At 42.1% G+C, this 25,343-nt stretch overlaps 2 protein-coding genes across 4 annotated transcripts in view; both read left to right on the forward strand.

Annotated features, from left to right (window-relative positions):
• Positions 1 to 13,349, forward strand: part of SAMD13 (sterile alpha motif domain containing 13) — a 49,198-nt gene extending 35,849 nt beyond the window's left edge. For all 3 annotated transcript variants that reach the window (XM_059899630.1, XM_059899634.1, XM_059899639.1), the window contains exon 4: positions 12,388 to 13,349. In XM_059899630.1, coding sequence (XP_059755613.1) covers positions 12,388 to 12,531 — 144 coding nt within the window. In that variant the 3' untranslated portion in view covers positions 12,532 to 13,349. The remainder of the gene's footprint in view (positions 1 to 12,387) is intronic.
• On the forward strand, positions 7,684 to 8,349 carry LOC132347224 (dnaJ homolog subfamily B member 6-like). Its single transcript, XM_059893565.1, has one exon. The coding sequence runs from the start codon at positions 7,705 to 7,707 to the stop codon at positions 8,347 to 8,349; it is 645 nt and encodes a 214-aa protein (XP_059749548.1). The 5' UTR covers positions 7,684 to 7,704.
• Positions 13,350 to 25,343: the final 11,994 nt, after the last annotated feature.

Raw genomic sequence — 25,343 nt, forward strand, 5'->3', positions numbered from 1 at the left:
CTGTCCCTTGGCCCACTGGCCTCATTAACATAGTGCCCCAGAGGACTCACTGGCCCATAAGAGCAGGAGGCAGTGGGATCCCTTCCTAGAGAAGGCAGTGATTCCAGCATTGTCAGTACTATCTCTCTCTCCCACAGACACCATGGTGGCTATTTTCCCAAGTATCTTCCAGCAGACAGACCTCTTAGGCTGCAGTGAAGGGCATGAGTGAGAATCATGACTCCTGGTTTCGTTTCTCCTGATTGACTCATGGTCATTAGATGACCCTGCAGAGTTTGCCTTTCTAGGACTCAGATTTCTATGATGAATGTTGAGTTAAACAAGAGGAATATTGCTCAAGTTCCTGCTTTAAGAGTCAAGTGTTACCTTGCAACTGGCCCTCATGAAGTTAGCTTTCAATGCACAACACAGGGCACAAAACCCCTTGAGATGCTGTATATACACTGTTGAATTTTCACAACTAGATGATAAAAAAAATTGACACTTGCCCAGGAATGATGTGGGTCGCCAGGTTTTCAAGAGTCAAAGGTACCTCAGGAGTTTTACTTTCCTAAGAGTTTAGTTTTTAAGAAAGAACCTTTTGACTAACTCGTTCAAAAGCATCTCCACCCCTCACACAGAACATTTAGGATAAAGTTTATTTTGTTAAACTCTGAAGGTTAACTGAAAAGCCATCTCTATTGACAAGGCTTTTAGTTGCCAGTTAAGTCCATCACGGCAACTTTACCACTCCAACTGGACCCTAACTGCAGGTCGCAAAGACAGTGTGCCCGTTGTAGGGTAGTCACTTCATCTCTTCACTATCTGACTCATTCACTCAGAATGTATGTGAAGAAGATGGACATGGAGAGGGGCCATTCAATCAAGGTCACATAATTCATATTGTTCAGATCCTCAAACTCACAAGTGAGCGACATCAGTGCATCTGTTGCTAGAACAATATGAATCACTGAGAACTTTTTTCTCAGAGTATCATGACAAAATAATATGCAACTCATGGTGACAAATTAATTTTACTCCATATCGCCTCACTTCCCCTAAACCACATGAATAAGAACAGTATTTTACTCTGAAATGTCCAACTGGTTGTTTAAGCTGTTTGCCTGAAATTCCAATACTGACATTTCTTTTCAGATGGCTTATTGCTAACTTTTGATACATTTCTGAGGCCACTGACTTAATAAGTATAAATAAAATATTTTATTGTTACAAATTGCCAAGTAACACTAACCTCCTCAAATGGAGTAATAAAGTGGGAAGGCCGGTCAGAGCAACCATGAGCATGTGTCCTGAGTTGTAGTTGGATGGACTTCAACTGTAGTGATTCTAGATGGATAGTTCTAATTAGACCCGGGACAAATCCAGGTTTGCAGAGGTTGGGGGAGAGAGGGAGATTAAAATCATACAATTCTAAGAGCCTTCCTTTGGAATAAAAGTACAAAATCATGATACAAAATTGCTAAGGCAAAAATTAAGCTTCATTAACTTCATGGTAAATCCAGCTCTGGGACTTCCTTGGTGGCGCAGTGGTTAAGAATCCGCCTGCCAATGCAGGGGACACAGGTTTGAGCCCTGGTCTGGGAAGATCCCAAGTGCTGTGGAGCAACTAAGCCCGTGCGCCACAACTACCGAGCCTGTGCTCTAGAGCCCACGAGCCACAACTACTGAGCTCATGTGCCACAGCTACAACTACTGAAGCCTGCGCGCCTAGAGCCCGTGCTCTGCAACAAGAGAAGCCACCACAATGAGAAGCCTGCTCGCCGCAACTAGAGAAAGCCTGCGCACAGCAACAAAGACCCAATGCAGCCAAAAATAAATAAATAAAGGACAAACAAACAAATAAATAAATAAACCCAGTTCTGAATTAGACCAGTTAAAATCCCACAAATTGACCATAACTTTTATTACCTTTTCAGCATATTATAATACCAAGTACTGGAAATATACGAGGTGTTTGACACCTGATATTTCTTAACAGTCGAAGGCTTCTGAAATGCTTAAAATATTTTGTGGCATGATGAACAGGGGAAGTGGCAACTCAGACTCTGCTGATGTGTCCTTTCAGCCCACAAAACTTTAGAAAAGAGTTAAAAAACAAATGGGTAATGCTAGCAATAAGAAAAGAGCAAAGAGAATGGAAGCAAAACTGATAAGGAAAGAACCTTTTGAATTTTTTGATTGAAATAGAATAGATTTCTACAGACCAAACCCCCAAATTGTTGTTTAAATCATTCATTTGAAATGAGAAGTTATAAGACATTATAATATAGCCAGGTATATGGTGCTTCTTTGGCTTATTTACTTGTTCAATTGTTTCCATAGTTACAGCTTTTTCTAACACTTATGAAAATAAATATAAAACTATTAAAGTTGGGGCTTCCCTGGTGGCACAGTGGTTAGGAATCCACCTGCCAATGCAGGGGACACGGGTTCGAGCCCTGGTCCGGGAAGATCCTACATGCGGTGGAGCAACTAAGCCCATGCGCCACAACTACTGAGCCTGCACGCCTAGAGGCTGTGCTCCGCAATAAGAGAAGCCACTGCAGTGAGAAACCCGTGCACTGCAACGAAGAGTAACCCCCGCTGGCTGCAACTAGAGAAAAGCCCGTGTGCAGCAACAAAGACCCAATGCAGCCAAAAATAAAATAAATAAATAAAACTATTAAAGTAAAATAATGGTCATTATTACAAGTATTATTTTACTTTAATAAGGCCACCTGAAACTATTGTAGGTATGAGAATTGAAGGAAGCACGGAAGATTCTGGGCAGAAGGGGGATTAGATACAAAGGCATGGGGGCATGAAAAAACATGATTTATCTTGAGAACTCCCAGTACCTTGGCGTAAGAGGTGTGGAGCAGGGAATGCCTAAGGATAAGACTGAAAGATCAACAGGGGTCCAGATAACAGATAGTCTGTTTGGGTGAGAGGGACTAGGAAACCACTGAAGGATATTGAGTGGGGAGTGCCAGGATGAGATTTGTGTTTCTGAAAGATCAGTCTGGTGACAATGTGGAGAGTGGTTTGGAAGACAAGGAGACAGAAGGCAGGAAAGCTGATATAATCATTCCATTGGGGATGGAAAGGAAGGGATGGATTAGAAAGTCTGGAGAAGATGGTCAAGAGAATTTAGTGGATCATTGGCAATGGAGGGTGAAGATTTGTCCTGTCTCAGTTCTCTGCCTTAGCCCCAGGACTGAGCTCACTGCTCAGGGTGGGAGAGGGAGGTGGCTTGGGTGATGACTGCTAGATGTCTGGATTTGTTAGTTGCAAAAAAGTGTCATTAACCAGGACGTTAGTGAGAGGTCAGTTTTTTGTTTTTGTTTTTGTTTTTTTTAAATCTTATGTGGCCAATTTACTAGTTTTTATTTATTTATTTATTTATTTATGGCTGTGTTGAGTCTTCGTCTCTGCGCGAGGGCCCTCTCCAGTTGTGGCAAGCGGGGGCCACTCTTCATCGCGGTGCGCGGGCCTCTCACTATCGCGGCCTCTCCTGTTGCGGAGCACAGGCTCCAGACGCGCAGGCTCAGCAATTGTGGCTCACGGGCTCAGCTGCTCCGCGGCATGTGGGATCCTCCCAGACCAGGGCTCGAACCCGTGTCCCCTGCATTGGCAGGCAGATTCCCAACCACTGCGCCACCAGGGAAGCCCCAAGAGGTCAGTTTTAAGACAGATGGAATGAGTACAGTTTGGGGCACGTTCAGTTTGAGAGCATGTAGGCATCTAGTGGATATATCTAGAAGACAGCTCAGGGGAAGGGCGAGGCCTAGAAAGAGAGACATGAGAGTCATCAGCAGTCATAGGAAGGGGTGGGGATGAGACAGGCATTTAAAAGGGGAAAAGAAAAAGGCCAAGGACAGCACCCTAGGGAGCACCCAGGTTTCAATTGTTAGGAGAAGAAAGGGAACTGGCAAAAGCATCTGAGAAATACTCAGTGTGAAAGGTTGTCTAGAAACCAATGAGGGGAAGAGTTTCAAAAAAAGTGAAATGATTAACAAGGTCAAATACCTCAAAAAGGTGAAGCCCAGTGGGGTCTGGCAATGACAGTGGAGTTTCATGGGAGCTGGGGCAGGGGAGAGGACTGGAAAGTGGAGGAGTCTTTCCTCCAAGTTGAGGAGTGAGTGGGAGGCAAGCGGAGGGGGCACCAGCAGCAGGAGGGTCGTGAAGACGTGAGAGCTCTTTCCTAAGAGAGGAGATGCTCAAACTTGTTTACATGCAGGAAAGTAGCCAGAAGAATTGGACAAGTTAAAAGTGAATGAAATTGAGAACAGTTCAGTGAAGCAAAATCCCTGAGGACAAGGAAAGGGATGAGATCAAAAGAGTGTGGAGAGGCAAGGATATGGAGAAATTTGAACCCTCATACATTGCTGGTAGGGATATAAAACGGTGTGGCCGCTATAGAAAACTGTTTGGCAGTTCTTCAAAAGGTTAAGCATAAAATGACCATATGACCCAGCAATTCCACACAAAAGAATTGAAAAGAGGGACTCAAACAGATACTTGTACACAAGTGTTCATTGTAGCATTATTCACAATAACAGAAAGGTGGAAACAACCCAAGTATCCATGAACAGATGAATGGATAAATAAAATGTGGTACCTAACATGCAATGGAATGTTATTCAGCCATAAGAAGGAGTGAAGTTCTGATACAAGCTATAAGATAGATGAACCTTGAAAAGATTATGCTCAGTGAAATAAGCCAGTCAAATAGTGTATGATTCCATTTATATGAGATATCTAAAATAGGCAAATTCATAGAGACACAAAGCAGATTAGAGGTTATCAAGGGCTAGTGGAGAGGAGGGAGTTATGGCTTCATGGGGTTTCTGTTTGGTGATGGAAGAGTTTAAAAAACAGTGGCAATAATTGTACAACATTGTGAATATCACTAATGCCACTGAATTGCACACTTACAAATAGTTATAATGGCCTATTTTATGTTATATATATTTTACTGCAATAAAATGTAATGTCAGATAATATACATGAAGATTCAATTTGGTCAATATAAAAAAATATATTGGGGATTAATTCTGAGCAAGACAGGGACATCTTCCTCTGTCCTTCCTGTGCTCTGGGAGCATAGGTAATGGTGTGTGCAGATACAGCTGAGATGGCCCTTGTCCTAAGGGACATTCAGGGAGTTCCTGACAGTTTCTATTTTCTTTGCTAACCAAGAGGCAAGCTCCTCTGCTTGGAGTGGACAGGATGAGTAGAAGTTTAATAAGGAACTAGAGGAGAGCAGTGAAGGTTAAGAATGGCCACCTAGGGGAATGGGAGAGAGAGCTGAGCAACGGTAAATAAAAGAACTGTTGATGTATTCTCCTGACCCAGTCGAGACTGGTACACTGCACATGTTTAGTGTTCATCTTCTTGGTTTCTTGATTTTTTTCCCCCACTGCACCAGGTGTAGGAATCAGAGAAGTTGGATTGATTGCTAGACTGCTCCTGGATGGAGTGTTTATGGCACGGGCACAGTGGAGGGCTAATAGCCTAAGAGGGTGATTCAAGAGGGCATGTAAAAGAATGGTTCCAAGGGCCAACCAGGGGGTGCAGATTTGATACAAAAGAGGAGTCTGCAGGGGACTCATTACCCTGGAGAAAGAGGAGTTGAAATGGAAAAGTGGGTATAATGGGAGGGAGGAGTGAGAGATAGACTAGGATATTGGACTTTCAGTGTGGCAGAGGTGGGACTCTTCTGGTTGATGACATTATAAGATTAGGTTCTAATAGGGAAGGTGAAGTTGTAGAAATGGTTGGTGTATCAGAGTAGACATCAAATGCTGTCACAAGTAGATGAAAATAGATATAATGGCTTAACTATAGTAGAAGTTTCTTAATATAAATAGTCCAAGGTGGTTGGTGGAGGTGTTCTGCTTCACTGTAATTCAAGGTCCCAGTCTGATGGGAGCTCTGTCATCTTCAGCTAGATGCTTTCAAAGATCACTTGGGCACTGACATTCAGTTGGTGTAAGGATAAAGCGCAAGAAGGAGTACACATGGGTGGTTTTATGGGCCAGGCTGGAGAGAGGTGCACGTCATCCCTTCTCGTGTCATTGGCCAGAATGTGGTCACACGGCCACACCGAATTGCAAGGAAGTCTGGGAGATGTGTAGTTGTGTGTCCTGGATAAAGAGCAGCTCTTGCTACACTTGAGCTTTAAAGCCATTCTTTAAAGCATTGGCTGATGCGACACTGCTACTTAGTCTATCTTTAAGTCCAGAGATAAATTTTAAAAAGACTAACTTTAAGAGATCAACTGAAACCATAGGTCAAAAAGAGTCATGTACCAAAATGTTCATTGCAGCTCTATTTACAATAGCCAGGACATGGAAGCAACCTAAATGTCCATCGACAGATGAATGGATAAAGAAGATGTGGCACATATATACAATGGAATATTACTCAGCCATAAAAAGAAATGAAATGGAGGTATTTGTAATGAGGTGGATGGAGTTAGAGTCTGTCATACAGAGTGAAGTAAGTCAGAAAGAGAAAAACAAATACAGTATGCTAACACATATATACGGAATCTAAGGAAAAAAAAAAAAAAAAAGGCCATGAAGAACCTAGTGGCAAGACGGGAATAAAGACACAGACCTACTAGAGAATGGACTTGAGGATATGGGGAGGGGGTGGGGTGAGATGTGACAGGGTAAGAGAGTGTCATGGACATATATACACTACCAAATGTAAAATAGATAGCTAGTGGGAAGCAGCCGCATAGCACAGGGAGATCAGCTCGGTGCTTTGTGACCACCTAGAGGGGTGGGATGGGGAGGGTGGGAGGGAGGGAGATGCAAGAGGGAAGAGAAATGGGAACATATTGTATATGTATAACTGATTCACTTTGTTATAAAGCAGAAGCTAACACACCATTGTAAGGCAATTATACTTCAATAAAGATGTTTAAAAAAAAAAAAAAAAAAAAGAGATCAACTGAAGTGAAGAAGCCTTATCTGACCATACATGGGAAGCCTTCACTTCTAATTCTGTTTCTTCAATCTATTCTTTCTTTCTTATCTAGGCAGAATTCTCTGTAACCTAGTTTCCTCATTTGATGACATGAGTTTCAATCTCTTTCCTTCATCAGAAATGTGTACGTGATTTTGTTGGAATAGAGCCCCTTTATCACCCATTTCGTGCCCACAGCAGATATCCACAGGGAGATACCCATTACATTACTGAAGGCATGAGCCCGCATAATAAGCCGAAATGGATTTTGTGTCTGATATAAATGCAAGACCCATGTTGCTTCCGATTGTTACTTTAACAAATGAGGTAAAGACTTCTTTTTGAGCCACACAGATAGTTTCTCTTAACAAGCTGCTCAGTGTTGGTTTTTAAACTAGGTGAAATCCCTCCAAGATGTATATTATCCACCCCAAATTTTCCACCAATAGGATTGCAAGGCAAGCACAGCATCAGCTGATAGTCATTGGCTGATAGTGTTGAGCTCATAGTCACTCCACCCACAACGAGCTGCAGAGGTCAGGGAAGGGGTTGGGGCATTGTAGAGGATACCAGACCCAAATAGGAATTTCTCCCCCAGAAGAGCCTTTGTCCCAAGAATCATGTGATACGATTCAAAAGGTCTTGCTGTAGACTTGAGTAGTCCAACATCTTCCTTTCCGAAGTTACATGGAAATTCTTCGGAAACTAAACTCTGTGTCTCGGTGAGGAAAAGTCCTTTAAAGAAACATGGTGAATTACTACAAAGTACTGGGGATGCCACAAAATGCTTCCTCCTCTGATATTAAGAAGGCTTATCACCAGTTAGCTCTTCGGGTCCACCCAGACAAGAACCCAGAAAACCGGGAGGCAGCTGAGGAGAAGTTCAATCAAGTAGCAGAGGCCTATGCAGTCTTGTCTGGTGCCGAGAAACACAACAACTATGACAAGTCCAGAAGGAATTGCATCAAAAGGGAAAACAGAGGAGATGGCGGGAACAAGGACTACTTGAAGGGGGAACTGTGGTTCGAGAGGCCACACTGTGGCTTTCAAAATGTCTTTGAAGATAAAGAGCCCTTCTCAGGAGACTCTTTTCCCAGTGGCCGTGTGGGTAGGGCCAGGAGGTTCCACTCCTCCTTCTTTTATGTGACCCCCATACTGGACACAGGATTTTCCACTTTTGTATCCCTGGGCTCTGGACCAAATTCCCCTTCCTCTGCGACATTTGTACCTTTTGTAAGCAGTGGAATGGGAAACTTCAACCTGGTCACCACTTGTAGCCAGATAGTGAATGGCAAGGAAGTTGTTATAAAGAAAGTTCTAGAAAATATGAGGCGGAAGACTGAAGTGGGAAAAGAACGCCTGTTTCATCGGATTCCTCCACGCCACTGGTAAGGAGTTGCTGCCGTGTTCTTCCACGGGGAGACTTTGCTGTGAGGCTGGTGAGTCTGATGCTTATCAAAGACAGAACTGGAATCTGAGAGTGTGTTGAACTGGAATGGACAGGGGTCAGCTTAGTACAAATTTCTCATTTCACAGAGGGAGGGAATAATGGGCCAGATGCTCCACAGGAACTAGGAAGCAGCAGAGTTTGGCTTCCAGCCCAAGTCTTCTGATTCTAAATTGAGCCTTCTTTTCTCCTGTACTCTCTTTGGGACAGTAGAGGCCACCACAGATATGGCCTTCTGAGACATTTGCAGGGCCCTACCATTATAAATCCCACTGACTCCTCTTCCTGACTTCTTTTTCCTGCCCTACCTTGTTATTATCCATTGCCTCTTTCTTGATGGCCCTCTTTTTCTCTTCCTAGCCTCTTTCTCTTTGCTTCTTCTCTTCCCACCTCTTCTTTCTCCCCATTTCCAATGGACCATATCATAATTAAGCTTAATTGAAAGAGTCACCTATGTATTGTGACAACTTTACACCTATGTAAAGTTGTCAGAGAAAGAGTGAAAAGTAAATGGGTTAAGATTTTTTAAATATACTTTAAAAAATAGCTAGGATTTATCGACCGCTCAGTAGAAGTCAGGAATTCTACTTCATGTGTTATCTCAATGATCTTTTCAGCAGTGAGATACAGTAGCTACTTCCCGCACCCCCCACCCCATATAGATAAGGAAATGAGGCTTAGAGAGATTAAGTAACTAGCCCCAGGCCCCACCTAATAAGCAATAAGATAGTGTCTTACTCTGAAACACATGCTTATCTACTGAGCTATAACATCTACGGATTCTACTCATTTATTTTTAGATCTAGGGTCTTGGCCTCTTTGGAAATTTACACCTGTCATCTCTAAACCTTACTTCCATGCATGAGTACTTTCGGGAACTTAAGTAGGCAAGCATTTTGAGTATTATTGCCCAGCAGGCACTTGGCTATTCTAATATGAAGACAGAAGACAGAAGCAATGTAAAAAGTTTCACTGAAACTAACAAACAATTATCCCTTAACACAGAAATGTAAACAAAATCCCAAGATGTGAATTATATTTTTGTTTTGAATTTTGGATTGTTAATGAAAAATCATGGGATTTTTTCGTTTGTTTGTTTAACTGGATCTGGTCACACTCCAACTCCTTCATTTATACACAGACTAGGCTCCAGAGAAGTGGTTCCTTGTGGAAAGTTACTGATGGAGTCTGCATTAAAACCTCTGTCTTCCAATTTCCAGTCTCACACGCATCCTAGTATACCATGCTGACTGGCAAAAGTTGGATTTCATTTGCCTTGCAAGCTTTTCTAGAAATTACATAACAAATGATTAGCTTTCTTAATCAAGGAACTTTCCTATGTTTGCGATTTTTATGAGACACATTTTTATGTAGTCTTTGAACTTTTTTAATCTCAGTGAATTTTCTGAACTTGAACAAGAATATTCCTGCATCCCTCTGGCAAAGGGTAGCTTTCAGGCAGGGGACATACTTCCAGAAAAGAAACAGAAGATGGATTTGGAATTGGAACACATCCCAGTTCTTTCAAAGCCTACACATTTCCGCTTAGTAGTCATTGAGAACGTCCTATATGTCAGACACGGTGCTAGGTGCCTCATATGAATTAATCATTTTTAACCTCCAAAATTCTTCAGGGGGTTATTTCCATTATACAAGTTTGGAAACTGAGGCTCAGGGAAGTTAAGTCCCTTACCCAGAGCCACAGAATAAGTTGTGGAGACAGGGTTCAGACTGCAGTTTGTTTGACCTGGAAGCTCCCGTTTCCATTATGCCATCTCCACTCCCATTCATCTGAGCTGCCATAGTCATGGTTTAAGAGGAAAGTTTTGTTGTATATATGAATTATATTCATTTCAAAAATTTTTAAATGAGGAATTCCAGATGGAGCTTTCTTTTACCAACCCTCATCTGAGGTGAACGGCAGTGTAGCTACCAAACAAAGGAAAATCAAATTGGAGCATGAAACATGATTTTCCATTTTGTCTTAAATAAAATCCAAATTTCAGCATTTTTCACAGACGTACTTGGCTTTTGACAGAAATGCTGAGTTGTAGAAGGACTTTTTGCCAACAAAGATGTAAAAAAAAATTCATTTGCAGTTAGTCAAGGAAGTTTTCTTGTACAGAAATGAAAGCAGTGGCATCTCCTCCTGGTCCCCGTTTAAAATATGTGGTAAGTTAAATATGAGCAAACAACAGCAAAGGAAAGATGGAGAGCAGGAAGGGCTTTGCTGTTTTTTGAAGCAGCCTGAGTGAATCACTATTCATCTCAGCGTGTAAGATAGAGCATGAGCTTTGATGTAACCTGCGATTCAGATTCCTGTGACCTCACGATGCCTTCAGAGCTGCTGCGGTGGTTTCCAGGTGTCAGGGCTCCTCTCCAACTCTCATACTTGCAGGTTTTACTGATGGACAGTCTTTGGGATTACTAGCTGCCTACATAGAAAAAGATACTTTAGGATTGAAAAGTCAATTCCTTTGTCCTTAAATAATTGTAAAATGAGGGCTGCGGTCTGTCCAGGAATACTGACGTGTGATTGTGTAACACAAAGGTCAGGGAGCACTTGCAAGGGTGGTATCTCATGAAATCCTGTCAAAACCCAATATCCCATATTATCAACCAAGGAGACAGAGGAGGAGGGGACTTGCCTAAGGTCACAAAGTGGGTGTTTCTTCAGCCCCTAGCCCGGCGCTGTATCTCCCACATACTCAGACATTCAGAGCACATCTTCCTCACAGCCTGGCAAAATACATGAGAGACTTTGGAGGAATGGCCCTCTTGGGGACAGTGTAGGAGGGAGTCACAGTTTTATGTAGCTGCAGTTGCACACAGCGTCTCCTTGTCTGTCCATCAATGGGGGAGGTGGGTAAAATCATGAACAGCTGTGTCGAGGCTTACTGAGCATGCGCAGCTGGTCCATCTCTTGAACCCAGGTTTCCTAAGAACCAGCTCAGATTCTCCCCACAACAAACAATAACAAAAAGAAGGTGGTATTCGGCACTCTTCTCAGTGCATCCTTTCCAAAGGTTTTCAAACTATAGACTTTCTATATTTGGGGTCCTTATCTCTTTCACGAGAAGCCCATTTTTATTTCATTCCAAAGGTTTGTAGTCTCCAGGGTACCTGGAGTGAAGTCTACCTGGTTGGGTACTTGAGAGGAGTGGGGAGTGGACTGAGAGTAGAATGGGGGGGGGGGGAATTTGTGGTGGGCACAGCTGTGCCCCTCGCTACCTTCTTTGGAATCTTGAGGCTCCACCGAGAGGAAGTGGGGTAGCATGAAAGTTGATATTCAGGTTGAGGCAGGATGGTTCTCCTTTTAAAGGACAGGAAAGAAGTTCACAGAGAGTAAGTCATTTTTCCAGTGCCCATTGTTATGATTGAAAAGGTTTCAGAAAACCCAAGGCTCTGGTCCCCATTGGTGCATCTAGACAGCACATATTTACTTCTAAGTGTCAAGAGAAACAGAAGTGAGTTATGAAAAGAACATCGGCTTTGGCTGTAGGCAGATGGGAGTTCAAATTCTGTGCCACCCTTTCCTAAATTCTTGGGCAGGCTAACCTCTTGCCTTGATCCTTGGTTTGCCTATAAAATTAAGATGGCAGTCCCTGCCTGTCCTAATTTATAGGGTTTGTTTTGGAATTAGACAAAAATTCTGCATAAACTTCAATAGATTTTACAAGTGGAAAGTGTCATTATTCCTTTCAGAAGGAACATCTTTGATCCTTCAGGGTACATACTCCAAGCTTGCTGTCAGTTTCTTAAGATGCGACATTTGTGATGTGATCTTGAAAACAAGATCAGCTATAGATTATATTTAACTCCAAAGTAAATGTAAAAGATGGAAGATAAAAGTAGAAGATTCCATTTTTGGCACTATTTAAAAAATAATGTTTTTAGCGTGGAGACAAGCAATATGACTTCTTCCTTTGACCTTCCTTTTTTTCTTCATTATCCTTGAGCTTTACCCTCTGCTTCCATTATAGGAAATTGATGGAAAATCCCTGCTACTGATGACAAGAAATGATGTGTTGACAGGACTTCAGTTAAAATTGGGGCCTGCTCTGAAAATCTATGAGTATCATGTAAAGCCTCTGCAGACAAAGCATTTAAAGAACAACTCTTCATAGTATAGTCAAATTGGGGTCTTGGACCTCAAAAAATACATAATGACATAATTTAGTTTCATGTGATGAAACTTTGTAAACAGAATACATACATGTGTATATGTAAAGAATTTCAATCAAATGAAACGTTATCCTATTGGATAGACTAGGCAATCCATCGGCTGACCTGAACTCAGCCAGGAGGAGCAAGGACATGTTGACAGGATGGTTTACCTTGTGGAGTTTGTCAAATAGAATGATTTTTGATGAGATTAGACAGCCCTCCCCACAAAGAGGATTTTCTTCATAGTTTGCTTTCCCAAATTCCTGAAAAAAGAATCGAATGGTATGAGCATCTTTCAGTTACAGATGTGGGGAGGTCAAAAGCAAGAACTTGGGGAGGGGGAGAAAAGAGAAAGGGATTGTGCCTCCCTTGAATTCCTCTGCTCCTTAGAGCTTGTGTTATTTGGATGGAATTGCCGACACCCTTTTTTGTAGAGGGTCCTCCACTTGACCTTATTAAGGTTTCACTGGGATATGCTGCGATGTTTGAAACGGACATGCATCATGGCCCCTTCAGGAGCAGACTGTAGCTCTGAAAAGAGAAAACTCTGTTGTATTTTGGGGACATCCATCCATCTTCAGCTAGCTTTCATGGGGGTAATGGTATTTTCTGCATAGATCTGCTTTTAAATTGGTTCTTTGTTTCTGAAGAAAGCATTTTTTTTTTCACTTTATGGTTTGTATTTATAATAATTTGTTTCTGAAGAAATTTGCCAAGAGTTATAGATTGAAAAGCCTTGTTACTAGTACAGAATATTTTTATATATATATTCCTTCATGATGGTGTAATATTTTTTTAATTGCTCTGATGCTTTGTTTGATTTCCAATTTGAGTACTTGTTTTTAAGAACTTGAAAAAGTGGGCTTGCTACATCTCTGTTCAAAGAGACATTTGTTCAATCTCTGTGTGTCAATGCCTTGTTGAATTGGTGCTTTGTGGTCACAATAAAGCATTGCTTCAGTTTATTCCCAGTGTATTTATTTTTGATCTTTTCAGTTTGGTTGCCTCTTCGGTTGGGCTTAAGGATTAAGGTAACTCCTTGAAACCATGGAGAGAAAGTTAAGCCTTCTTTAAAAAATAAACGTTAGATATCGAAAACATATAGATTTATATGTAGATTTATCTTCTTTATGAACTGAATTGTCTATTAGGCCTTATTCCTTACCCCCATCCAACAACAAAGTTTAGGTGTAGTTTTAGCCAAAGTTTTTTTTTTTTTTTTTTTTGCTGTAGCCCAGTGGGGGAAGGGGTGTTGTGGGGTTTTTTTGAAATTCTGATGAAAGCTTTGGACCCTCCATCCAGATGAAAGCTCATATTCCCACGTACAAAACTTTGCAGAGTTGATGGACTCCCCAGAGTTCCCTCTTTCCCCTCCTCAAGTTAATAGTCCTTATTTTAGAGAGTGTTATAATTCAGTCCCCTATGGAGATATTTTCTCTAAAGAAAAGAAAGTCTAAGAAGATGAGAGTGAAAAGAAACAGAGGAAATGGTATAGTGAGTGGGGTTCAGAAATGTATTCCAAATTAATTCACATTTTTCCCCAACTAGGGATTGATCCCGGCAGTGAAAGTGCGGCATCCTAACCACTGGACTGCCAGGGAATTCCCTGAAACTTAAGTAATGCTTTGTTTTGCATAAGTGGGAGAAGGATTTGCAAAAGAGACATTCTCCATCCCCAAGTTTTCACAGTCTACAAAACACATAAGACCAAAAGGCAGAATATAGTAGAGTACTGCGAGGTGTGATAGTGGTAAAACATGAGGACTACACCTGCTGGAGACCTGGGTTGGAAAGAAGGGACAGAAGATCATACAGAAAGAAGATGGAAGGAAGAACTTAAGCTCTCTGAAGGAGTTTTCCACAAGTGAAATAGTGACGATGTTTGAGCCCTCTCTACTTCAAAAGGATAGCATGAGGGATGTCCGAGCCCTGCTTCTGTGCATCTCCCTGATTCCTTCTGTATTCGTTTGGAAAAGATTTGGCTGTGAATGATAAAAAAAAATTGCCTCCCTCACTACCCCGCCAGGTAATGTAAACAAAACAGAAGCTTGCTTTTCTTTATGTAAATGTCCAGGTAGAGGGGCTAAGGATGGTAAGGCCCTCCATGATGTTAGGGAAATAAGTTCCTCCTATCTTTTTGCTCCATCATGCAGCTATTCATTCCCAGAATCATTTCACAGCCCAAGATGGCTGCTTCAGCTCTCACCATCACCACTTGAATTCCAACTAGTGGGAAGAAGAAAAGAGAAAAGGAACATACCTCCTTCCTTTAAGAACACTTCCAAGGAATTGTAGTAAGAAGTAGTATTACTTCCTCTTATCTTTTGCTATCCAAAATTCAGTCACATTCCCATATCTAAGCTGCAAGGGAGGCTTGTTTCTTAGAACCGATGGGCCCAACTAAAATTCAGAAGTCCCATTATTCTGTAGACAAAGAAGAAGGGGTATTAGGGGACAACTTCCTGTTACCACTGTCAGCCGGCTGTTGAACACTTGGAGAAAATGACACTGAAAGTGTGTATTTTTCTCTATGTATCTTCTCTATGTATTGTATTTTTCTCTAGATTTGAACTTGGGCTCACATTCCCTTCAGTCTCTGGATATTTTTTATCACAGTCACCTTTCACAGCTGTTAGAAGCCTTGTTCACTACCCCCAACCTAACTCAACTAAGCTTTAGACCTGGACTACTCTATAAATGCTTGTCAGAAAAAAAAAAAAAGGAGAGGAATTTATCTTAATTGAAAAGCAAACTGAAAAAAAATCAAATCATTCCTCAGTCTCTGTTGACAGCTTTCAGGCAAAATTAGCAAATTAAAGATAGTCTGCCTTTCTTATACCCAGAATAAAGGCCTCTGACAGGCAGGCCTGAGTGCCTTGGCAATATCTGAAGGTGCTTTCCTCCCTCCCTCCTTCCCCCACCCCATCCAGGGAAAAGCAGTGTGATCAAAATAGGCCATAGAGAGAGGCTGGAAGTACTTGAAATTCAGCAGGTAGTCAGCCTTTGTCTCCAGACAGCTGTAAAACCAGAGATGTCTGATTTCTTTTCAGATCACACTGGATTTCTATTAATGTGATCTGGGTCTGCAACAAACAGCAAAAACGCATGCTACATAAGGAAGCAATTCATGAGTATAAGTGGGAATGAGCTTGCCTTGATGCCAATATATTTTATGTGAAAACTGTTTAATGATGAATTTGATTATTCTCAACCAGAGGGGCAGACAGGATATCGGAATCACGAGGGATTTTAAAAAGTAATTGCCACTCCACCTCCCCTCCCCACATTTGAACCTCAGATCCAGACTCTACAAAGGACATTTAATGAATTGATTTATAGGCAAGGTCACAAACTGGTTGCTTTTCAGTAGAATCTAAGCTGACGTGTTTTCCTTTGGCCAGTGCAGTATGTGTATGTTTTTACAACTACATCTGTGTTCTTCTAGGTGAGGCCGAAAGCTCCAATTTATTACAGTCTCTTTACTTCCCTAATATCTTGCAACCAGCAGCTGCGCCCTTTTACACTAACTGGACTCTGATCTAAAACAAAGAACACACACAAAGAGCCTCCTTAGAGTAAGTTAATTCAGGAACTAGAAATTGCATGTAGATTTAGCTGAAAAGAAAACATGCTGGCATATTGCGTTGGAATGTGCAGCAGGCTTAAGCATCATTTTTTGATACCTAATGGACAGGATGACAATGAAAAAGAGACCAGTTGGTAGCAGTCTCTTCATTTTGTCCTCGACAAATATCCTATGTGAGCAGGAATTTGTCCCTCTGAGCTTAGCATCCACTGTCAGAGGCACACAATGTCCTTCTATTGCATTAGTGAAATATATCTTTGAAGGAATTTAATTTGAAAAAGTCTAATGACCTGGAGTTGCCCAACCGCTCCCATATTTAGAGGCCGAATGCAAAAAGTCCTTGCTGATGGTGATCCATCTGTCTTTGACGGTCATTACAAATGGGATCTGCAGGGGTCAGGTCTGGGCACAGAGCCATTAAGTGTTTTCTGTAATGATTTGCAAGATGAAGTTAAATGTTCAAATACCTGACTGCTATAGGACTGATATGCCTCTTAGAAAAAAACTTGTTAATTCTGCTTCTAAACCAGGAACAGAATCTACAAGAAGGAGAGAGCGTGCCATGGGTGCATTAATGAGCAGCTTGTTAGCTTCATGCTGTAGCTCTGTAGGCAATTAAGTATTTTGTGTACCATTTCTGGCCAGTACAGGCAGTTCTATACAGAGAGAAAGAGATTAAAATGATCACATCCAGGCTCATTTGGTGACTGTGGCTGCCGTGTCTCTGTGAACCTCAAGAAAATAGTGTCTAGTCTAACACAGGGGCAGAATAATGGAGGACCCTGTGAGTAAAGCAAGAGCAGTTTTTGGCTACCCACAATAGGTAGCTGGGTTGATGTCTCTCTACCTTAGTTGGACTGGGTGTTCCTGTTTACAGTTGTCTTTAGGGAGAAATCACAAAAGCTGGGGATGCCAGGCAATCTCCAAATAAAAAGTATGTCCTTCTTCCACAGAATAAGTAAAGTGGATTATACTCTATTTTTGTATACTGGGAAATAGACAATTTGAAAATAAGACTATAAAATTTATCAGAATATAAATGTATTTTGAGGAAAGCGCAGTAAAACTCTTCAAGCAACCAGCAGTTCCTGCCTTTAAGAATGAATGTTTGGGGCTTCAGAATGTTTGGTGGCGCAGTGGTTGAGAATCCGCCTGACAAGGCAGGGGACACGGGTTCGATCCCTGGTCTGGGAAGATCCCACATGCCGCGGAGCAACTAAGCCCCGTGCACTACAACTACTGAGCCTGTGCTCTAGAGCCCGCGAGCCACAACTACGGAGCCTGCGTGCCTAGAGCCCGTGCTCCGCAACAAGAGAAGCCACCGCAATGAGAAGCCCGCGCACCGCAACGAAGAGTAGCCCGCACTCGTGGCAACTGGAGAAACCCCGCACGCAGCAATGAAAACCCAACACAGCCAAAAATAAATAAATAAAATAAATAAATTTATAAAAAAAAAAAAATGAATGTTCGGGCCAGTATCCTCTCTGCTGTGCCAGAACCCAGTGACACCAATTGAAAAGCACTGTGGTACAATGGTGGAAGCACTGGGGCTGCTCCAGATAATTCTGAGCGTGAATCCAGCCCCATCATTGACTTGACATGGGAACTTGGGTAAGTTGTACGGCTCCTCTTAGCCTCAGGTACCTCATCTATTCTCTAGTGCAGATAGAGAGAGCAAAGCAGCACTAGCCTGGCACTGTCCAGTAAAAATATAAACATGAGCCACATATGCAATTTAAATTTTCCTAGTAGTCACATTTTAAAAAGTGAAAGGAAACAGGAGAATATATTTAACCCAGTATATCCAAAATATTACCATTTTCCACATGTAATCAATATAAAACTTATTAATGATGTTCTTTACAATCGTTTCTTCAGGTCTTCAAAATCCACTGTGTATTTTATACTTACAGTACATCTCAGGACAGACAGCTCCAGTGTATCAGTTAGGATTAGTTTGTTGACAACCCAAATAACAGTGACTGAGACAAGACAGAATTTCTCTACAGTATATATGAGGTCTCAAGGTAAGCAGATAAGAGTTGGTATGGCTACTCCATAATCATTGGGTCCCAGTCTTCTAGAATTTTGCTCTACCATCCTCAACACATAGCTTCCTATGTGGTCCATGATGGCTGCTTAAGCTTCAGTATCACAATTGTATCCTAGCCAAGAAGGAGGAGGAGGAGGAGAGAAAGATACCTGTTATGAGAAGTTGCATACAGCATTTCCACTTGCATCTCTTTAACCAGAACTTAGTCATTTGGCCATACCTAGCTTCCAGGAAGGCTGGGAAATCTAGTCTTTCTTTCAGGCAGCCAGGTATTCAGCTAAACAAGGACAGGAGGATGGATACTAGGGGGAAGCTAGCAATCCTTCCATAGTACCAGATTCTCATAAGGTTGATGGAGGATTGATTGAGAGTACATTGTACAGTCATTAGTATTACATGACGAGTGCTTTAAAGTGTGATTTTATTACTATAATCTCACTATATTTTAAACCCAGCCCAGTCCCAGAATTAACAAACACATGCTAAACTCCAATACTGTTCATCTGATGCATCCTAATGTTACTGAAATATAAAATAATTACTTTCTTAGGTCCTTGGATATTGGGTGGTTCTAGATGCTTTATCTTCATAAAGGCACATAAAAGGAAAAAACTTGCATAATTTAAGCTCCATGAAAAATTGTTATGCTGAGTTAAGGGAAATGTGCTCAGCAAAATGTATATAAGCTTTTATTGGTCCCCAAAGACGTAGAGAAGTTAGTTTGAGGCATTTGGTGCATTCTAAATACATCCTCTTCCTAATCCAAAATGAACATTCAATGACATTCAAAATGGTTTTGTGAGACAAAGGAAAGCGAGACCTCTGATACCTTTGTGATTTTAATGAAGGCGTGTGGGTCAATAATAAACAGCAAAAAAATTTTTTTAATAAAATTTTAAAAACTCTCAGTAGATCTGCATTAATTTGAGCCAATTAGGTTGACATCAGTTTGTCTAATTGTCTATTTGGGCTGATTTTATAACGAATTTTTAATGCTAACGTGACTTCTCCCAGCCACCAGAATGTCTGTAGGCTATTCATCAGCCTTCTGTATGGTGTGCATGTACAATGCAGAGTAAGTTAACACTGGCCTAATCCACACATAGTTAAAAGGGAAAACTGGAGCTTTGAATCCACAGAAGAGGAAGGGAACACTGGACTAGGGGTCAGGAGACCTGTGTTCTAGTCCTGGATCCACTGCCGACTTATCTATATAAGACCTTGTACAAGCCTCTTAACCTCTCTTGCTTCAACTGCCTCCCAAGTAAAATAAAAGGTTCAACTAGAAGTTTATTTCAGCACTCAATGTCTTTGATTTTCTAAGAATCCAATTATTTGACTTATATGTGTCACTGCTTTTCTTCCATCATTCAATTAAAACTCACAGCATTGTCATGTTTTACAATGTCATTTCCCCTTCATAAATGTCCTATGGTTTCAGTCTGATTATGATTCTCTCTTGGCTGTGTAGTGGGCTGGAAACAGCTGCCTTTCTTGAGAATTGTCAAATTTGCTTATTGTACAACCCCATAGCTTTCAGTTTAAACTACTCGCACTTTAAACCCATGGTGGAAGTATCTCCTCTCTATGAATAGGACCTCTACACAAACAGAGTCTAGAGTTGAGGGGATGGGAAAGCACAAACTTCCCAAGTGGGTCACTAGGATGATGGTAAGTGGGGCCATTTCTATTTTTACACTTTGTTTACAAGATCCACGTGTTCTACTTTTGGGAGGCATAGCACCATATAAGAATCAAGTGTTTAGGGAATGTACTACATCCTGGGGGATGATACCCCATCATCACATAGTATCATCCCCAACCTGGAGCCCCAGTTATGCCTTTAAAAAACCACTCCATCACTATCAGGCCAGCAGCTTCTGGATGGTGCAGTATGTGCTAGGACAAGTGGATCATACGGTCATTTACAAACTGCCACATCTCCTTTAAAATAGGCATTTTGGTCCCTTAGTCTGAGTAATGTTATGCAAGATTAATGTGTAAGCCCTTGGACAGTGCTGCTGGCTGAGCCTCCATTGGCAGGAAAGGGAAACATATCCAAAATATATATCAATTCTAGTTAAGATGAGTCACTGCTCCTTTCAGAGTGAAAAGAATCTATGTATTCAATTTGCTGCCAAGTAGCTGATTAGTCTTCTCAAGGATTTGTGCCATAAAGGTCTCACTTGATATTGGTATCTACCACTAGAAAGTTGGATATTTGTTAGCAACAGTTATGATCAGTACTGGAAAGCAGGATTCCATGCTTTTGGGTCCATGCATAGCCCCCGTCCCTGCCACCATGACTACTCTATTCATGAGCTCATTGTGCCAGCACTGGGATTGCCAATGACAGAGGCCGACTGACATCAACTGGCCAAGTCATTCTGTCTACTTGATTGGCCAGTGCCTCTTCCATGGTTGATGCCCTTTGGTAGATATTATGCAATACAAAAATATTCACATTTAATGACCACTCCCACAGAGACTTGTGCCCAGGTTTTAACTTAAAAGAGAATTTATTACCTACATTTCCTGAGAAGAGGGGTCATGCCATGCCATGCAGGGCCACAATGGAAACATCAGGTTTTGGTTAGGAGGCAGAAGCAGAAGCTAGGGGAAAGCCTAGGTTTTGTTGGGGTAACCGCTGGAAAGACAAGGCAGGGCAGAGTAAATAGTTTAAGGTTGGATGGTTTGAATAATTGCAGCAGGCTTTGGGGGCATAGGGGCTATCTCTAGCTCTCTGGTTCCTGGCCTTGGGTTGGCATAGGGCAAGGGAAGTATTGGTTTGGTGTTTGATTATTCAATAAGAAGGTGGTTGACTTGCATATGAGAGGCATGCTGTCAAGTAAGTTGTTTTCTCTCTTTAGGTACTAGCTATCTGTGGGAGGAGCAATCTCTCCCTGGGTCTTTAAGGCCCCCAAGATGTCAAAACATAAAATACAGAAAATTGGGCTCCCCTGGTGGCACAGTGGTTAAGAATCTGCCTGCCAATGCAGGGGACACGGGTTTGAGCCCTGGTCTGGGAGGATCCCACATGCCGCGGAGCGACTAAGCCCGTGAGCCACAACCACTGAGCCTGCGCGTCTGGAGCCTGTGCTCCGCAACAAGAGAGGCCGCGACAGTGAGAGGCCCGCGCACCGCGATGAAGAGTGGCCCCTGCTCGCCGCAACTAGAGAAAGCCCTCGCACAGAAACGAAGACCCAACACAGCCAAAAAAAAAAAAAAAAAAAAAAAATACAGAAAATTAAAAACATGATTAATATACACAGATCCATTCACAAGCCTCTTTTTTTCTCCCCAGTCTTCCAGTCTTTCTCATTTCAGAATCCTTACCAACCAATCAGGGCATTTGCCACTGCCCATGAGTTTATATATATTATCTAAAACCACTTTTTCCCCCCAAAGTAGATGAACCTTTGGGGCATTTCCTGAAGCTTTATTCGTTAGAAGGATTTCCCATCACCACTGTCATAAGAAGAGTGTGGGTCTTAAAGCCATGAGAGGTGCTGAAGCAGTGGTGTATGACATGGAGGTTGGGGCCATATGCCTTTCTTGTGTCCTGTAGCCCTACTTGTACCTAATCCTGGATCTATCACCTCATTCTTACAATGGATTGCTGCTAGGCTGCCAGACTGTAATACTTGATAGGTTTGATAGAAACCAGCTCCACCACAGAATCCCTTGCTTTCCCTTAGTCAGACATTTGTCTTTACCAAGACCCAATAACACACTGGGAGCTATTTTTCAAATGGTCAATAATTCTCTGCTACAGACAATATAGACTTCCTCTAGAATCCTAGGAGTCTATCTTGTAATTTTCCTGCTGGGACTTACCATAAATCCCATATCTTCCACAATCAGAGACACCTTTAACAGCACAGGCTCTGCTGATTCATATGGCCCAAGTAGCAGGAATATTTGTACCCAGCCTGGACCTGCTGCAGAGCCTGTTACTGCTCTGGGCCCACACAAAACTGGAAGCCCTCTTTGTCACTCAATAAATGGGTTGGATGAATATTCCCATTGGGATATCCCAGTGGAACATGATGCCTCTGAAACCTGAAGAGACTACTAAGCACAGTGTTTTCTTCTTCAAGGTAGAAAATTTGAAATGCAGTAATGTGTCCTTTATTTTGGAAGGGATGTCCTGGAATGCCCAAGACTAGGGATCAAAAACATTTTCTATATAGGGCCAGAGTAAATATTTCAGGCTTTGTGGGCCAAACAGCCTGTTATAACTACCCAACTCTGCCATTGTAGCACAAAAGCCACCACGACAATATATAAGCAAATGGGCATGACTGTGTTCCAGTTAAAACGTACAAAAATAGGTGGTGGGACAGATTTGCCCTAGACCACTGGACTCCTAAAAACTTCACTAATATGGTAGGCCTGTGATGGGTTCCTCTACCATTCTCCAGAGAACAAATGTCACTTTTGCTCTTCCAGTCCAATTAACATGATATTATGGATACAATGGACCAGTGTGATGTTCTGAGGAATGTCCAGATGGTCCAGGTCACATATACAAATAGCAAGAGAGTTCACGTAGTCCTAGGGCAAAGCCATAAATGTATACAATGAGCCATCCCATGCAAATGGAAACCACTTCTTTTCGTCCTTGATTGAGTCTGATAGGTTTTATCCCAACAGCACCCTCAATATCAAGTCCCATGTATAATCCTCCAGCTCCTGTATATACTGATTGAGTCTTTGCCACTCTTTTGGCCTATAGTCCCTTTCCTCCTGTAGCAGGCCCAGCATGTCTCTGGGTAGTGTATGATGTGAATTGATCCTATTTATAGGTCTGGTAGCCAGGAGGGGAGGTGGGGATACATCTCAAGGGGGCACGTGTTTCCTTGCCAGGCAGAAGCCTCTGCATTGTCTTCAGGCAAGGAGTGCAGTGCTAGCTTTTAACAGAGAGGATTAGGTCACTTCTGCAGGTCCAGAGAGTTGAGGGAGATCTAAGGATTCAAGATTTCAGATGCATCAGTCAGGACCCTAACCTTGGGGTGGCAGACCTGTCAGGGTTGAAAACTCAATCTTTCTTGGAGCTCTGCTTTTCTTAGTTAAGTCCTGGGCCCAGTCCTAACTTTTTCTGCCATCTGGCTGTATCAGCAACATCTGAGATATTGCCCCTGCCAGTATATTCCTGGCCTCTAGTATCACATCCCAATTCAACTCTGGTAAAAGTTGTAACAATGGCATGACTACAACATTCCAGGAGCTCATTGCCAGCTGGCCAATGGGTGGCCCAGCTCCTAAAATTCCATTTTACAGACCCCTTCCTATACCCTGGTATCACAGATAGTCTTGCCCATGAAACACATAGTGAGACTCTGAGATTTTCATGCAGGATGTTTAGTGAGGAGTGCTCTCCAGAACAATGCCTGTGAGCAGACAGGGAAGCAGGATTGGGCAGAGGGAGAATTTGAACTATGATGCAGTTGCTGAAGCCTCAGCCAATCAGGAGCTATGGAGCTGGAATGCCCCTGATGGGTTGTCCCAATTGAGGGAAGAGGATCAAGATTTTGTATCTCCCACATTGACCAGCACTGGATATGAGCTGCTCCCGGGGAGTGGCTGTAAACTTGGGTGAGACAACCTCCTTCAGCCAAGGGCAATTCCTGCAGAGGGAGCCAACTATAGGCCATCAGAGACCAACACTTCTGCCATCTGAGTGCTTTTGTCCCAAGGGAGACCTGGGTGGGTAATATACCACAGCATCTTTAATAGGAGCTTTATCACCCATTTTGTGTCCATGGGGGAACCATTACCACACACTGGAGACAGCAGAGCAAAAGATGGCATGAGCCCGAGTTGCCAAATCAATCCTGGATAGCTTATCTCTAAACTTAATAAGAAGGCCTTTCCGTTTAAGACACTGTAAGGTATTCAGTTGCTGGCAACCAAAAGCATTCTAACCTGTGCATGCATTATCTCAGTTAATCCTCAGTTACTCTGAAGTAGGTATTATTACTCCCATTTCAAAATTAGAGAATTAAAGTTAGGGTAACTTCTCCAAGGTCGTACAGCTTAGAAATTGGTGGAGCCTAGTCTAAAATGTCACACTATCTAAATCCAAAGTCCATGCTTTTTTCCATTTTAAAAACATCTATGTGATCAAACTGGGAAGGGGATGTGACATCCCCAGATCTGAAAGGAACAGTAGCCTGTGTCTAGCTAAAGATTCAATATTTACCAGAAGAGCTGCCCTCAGGAAGCTTACTGTTCCCTGAGTGGTGGCTCCAAAATCCTATGTCTACATCCTAATTGCCGGAACCTATAAGTGTGACCTTATGTGGAAAAAAGGTCTTTGTAGTGGTCATTAAGTTAAGGATCTTGAGATGATGAGAACACGTTGGGTTGTCTGTGTGGGCCCTAAATCCAATGACAAGTGTCCTTATAAAGGTCAAACAGTGGAGACTGACAGAAGAGGTGATGTGATTATGAAGGCAGAGCTTGCAGTGATGCAGCCTCAACCAAGGAATCCCTAAAGGTACCCAAAGCTAAAAGAGTAAGGTCCATCTCCTCTTAGCACCTTTAGATAGCACAACCCTGCCAACACCTTGATTTCGGACTTCAGGTCTCCGGAACAGTAAGGGAATAAATTTCTATTGTTATGCACACCACCAAGTTTGTGTTACTTTGTTACAGTAGCCTCAGTAAATTAATACATCTGCGACCATTCTTTTATTCTAAACACACTTATATCCTTTCTCATATAAAGGTAATCAGTATGCCTTTCTTCTACATTTGGTTGAATATATTCCTTATGTGGCAAATTTCTAATGGAATCCTTTATACTTTAAAGACAGAGTGTAAACTTTTTCCTTAGCAGATGTTGAGCATCTGTAGAGATGTGAATGAATGTTTTGCTGAGAAGAAGGTCCATAGCCATTATATTTACAATAGGGTCTCCATAGGATCCAAAGAACGTTAAGAATTTCTGAGAAAGAGTTGGGCAAATGGAAGAATGAGAGGCACCTGAGCTCTGGGAGAAGCAAGAACAAAGACTATAAAAAATAAAAGATGAAGATTCCAGTATTTGGAAGCAGGAATAACCCAGTGTGTCTGGTTGGAAGACTGGAAATCCATGTCTTTAGAAGTAAGCTTTGGTTTCCTCATAC

Source organism: Balaenoptera ricei, chromosome 1 (assembly GCF_028023285.1).
Source record: "Balaenoptera ricei isolate mBalRic1 chromosome 1, mBalRic1.hap2, whole genome shotgun sequence".
Lineage (NCBI taxonomy): Eukaryota > Metazoa > Chordata > Mammalia > Artiodactyla > Balaenopteridae > Balaenoptera > Balaenoptera ricei.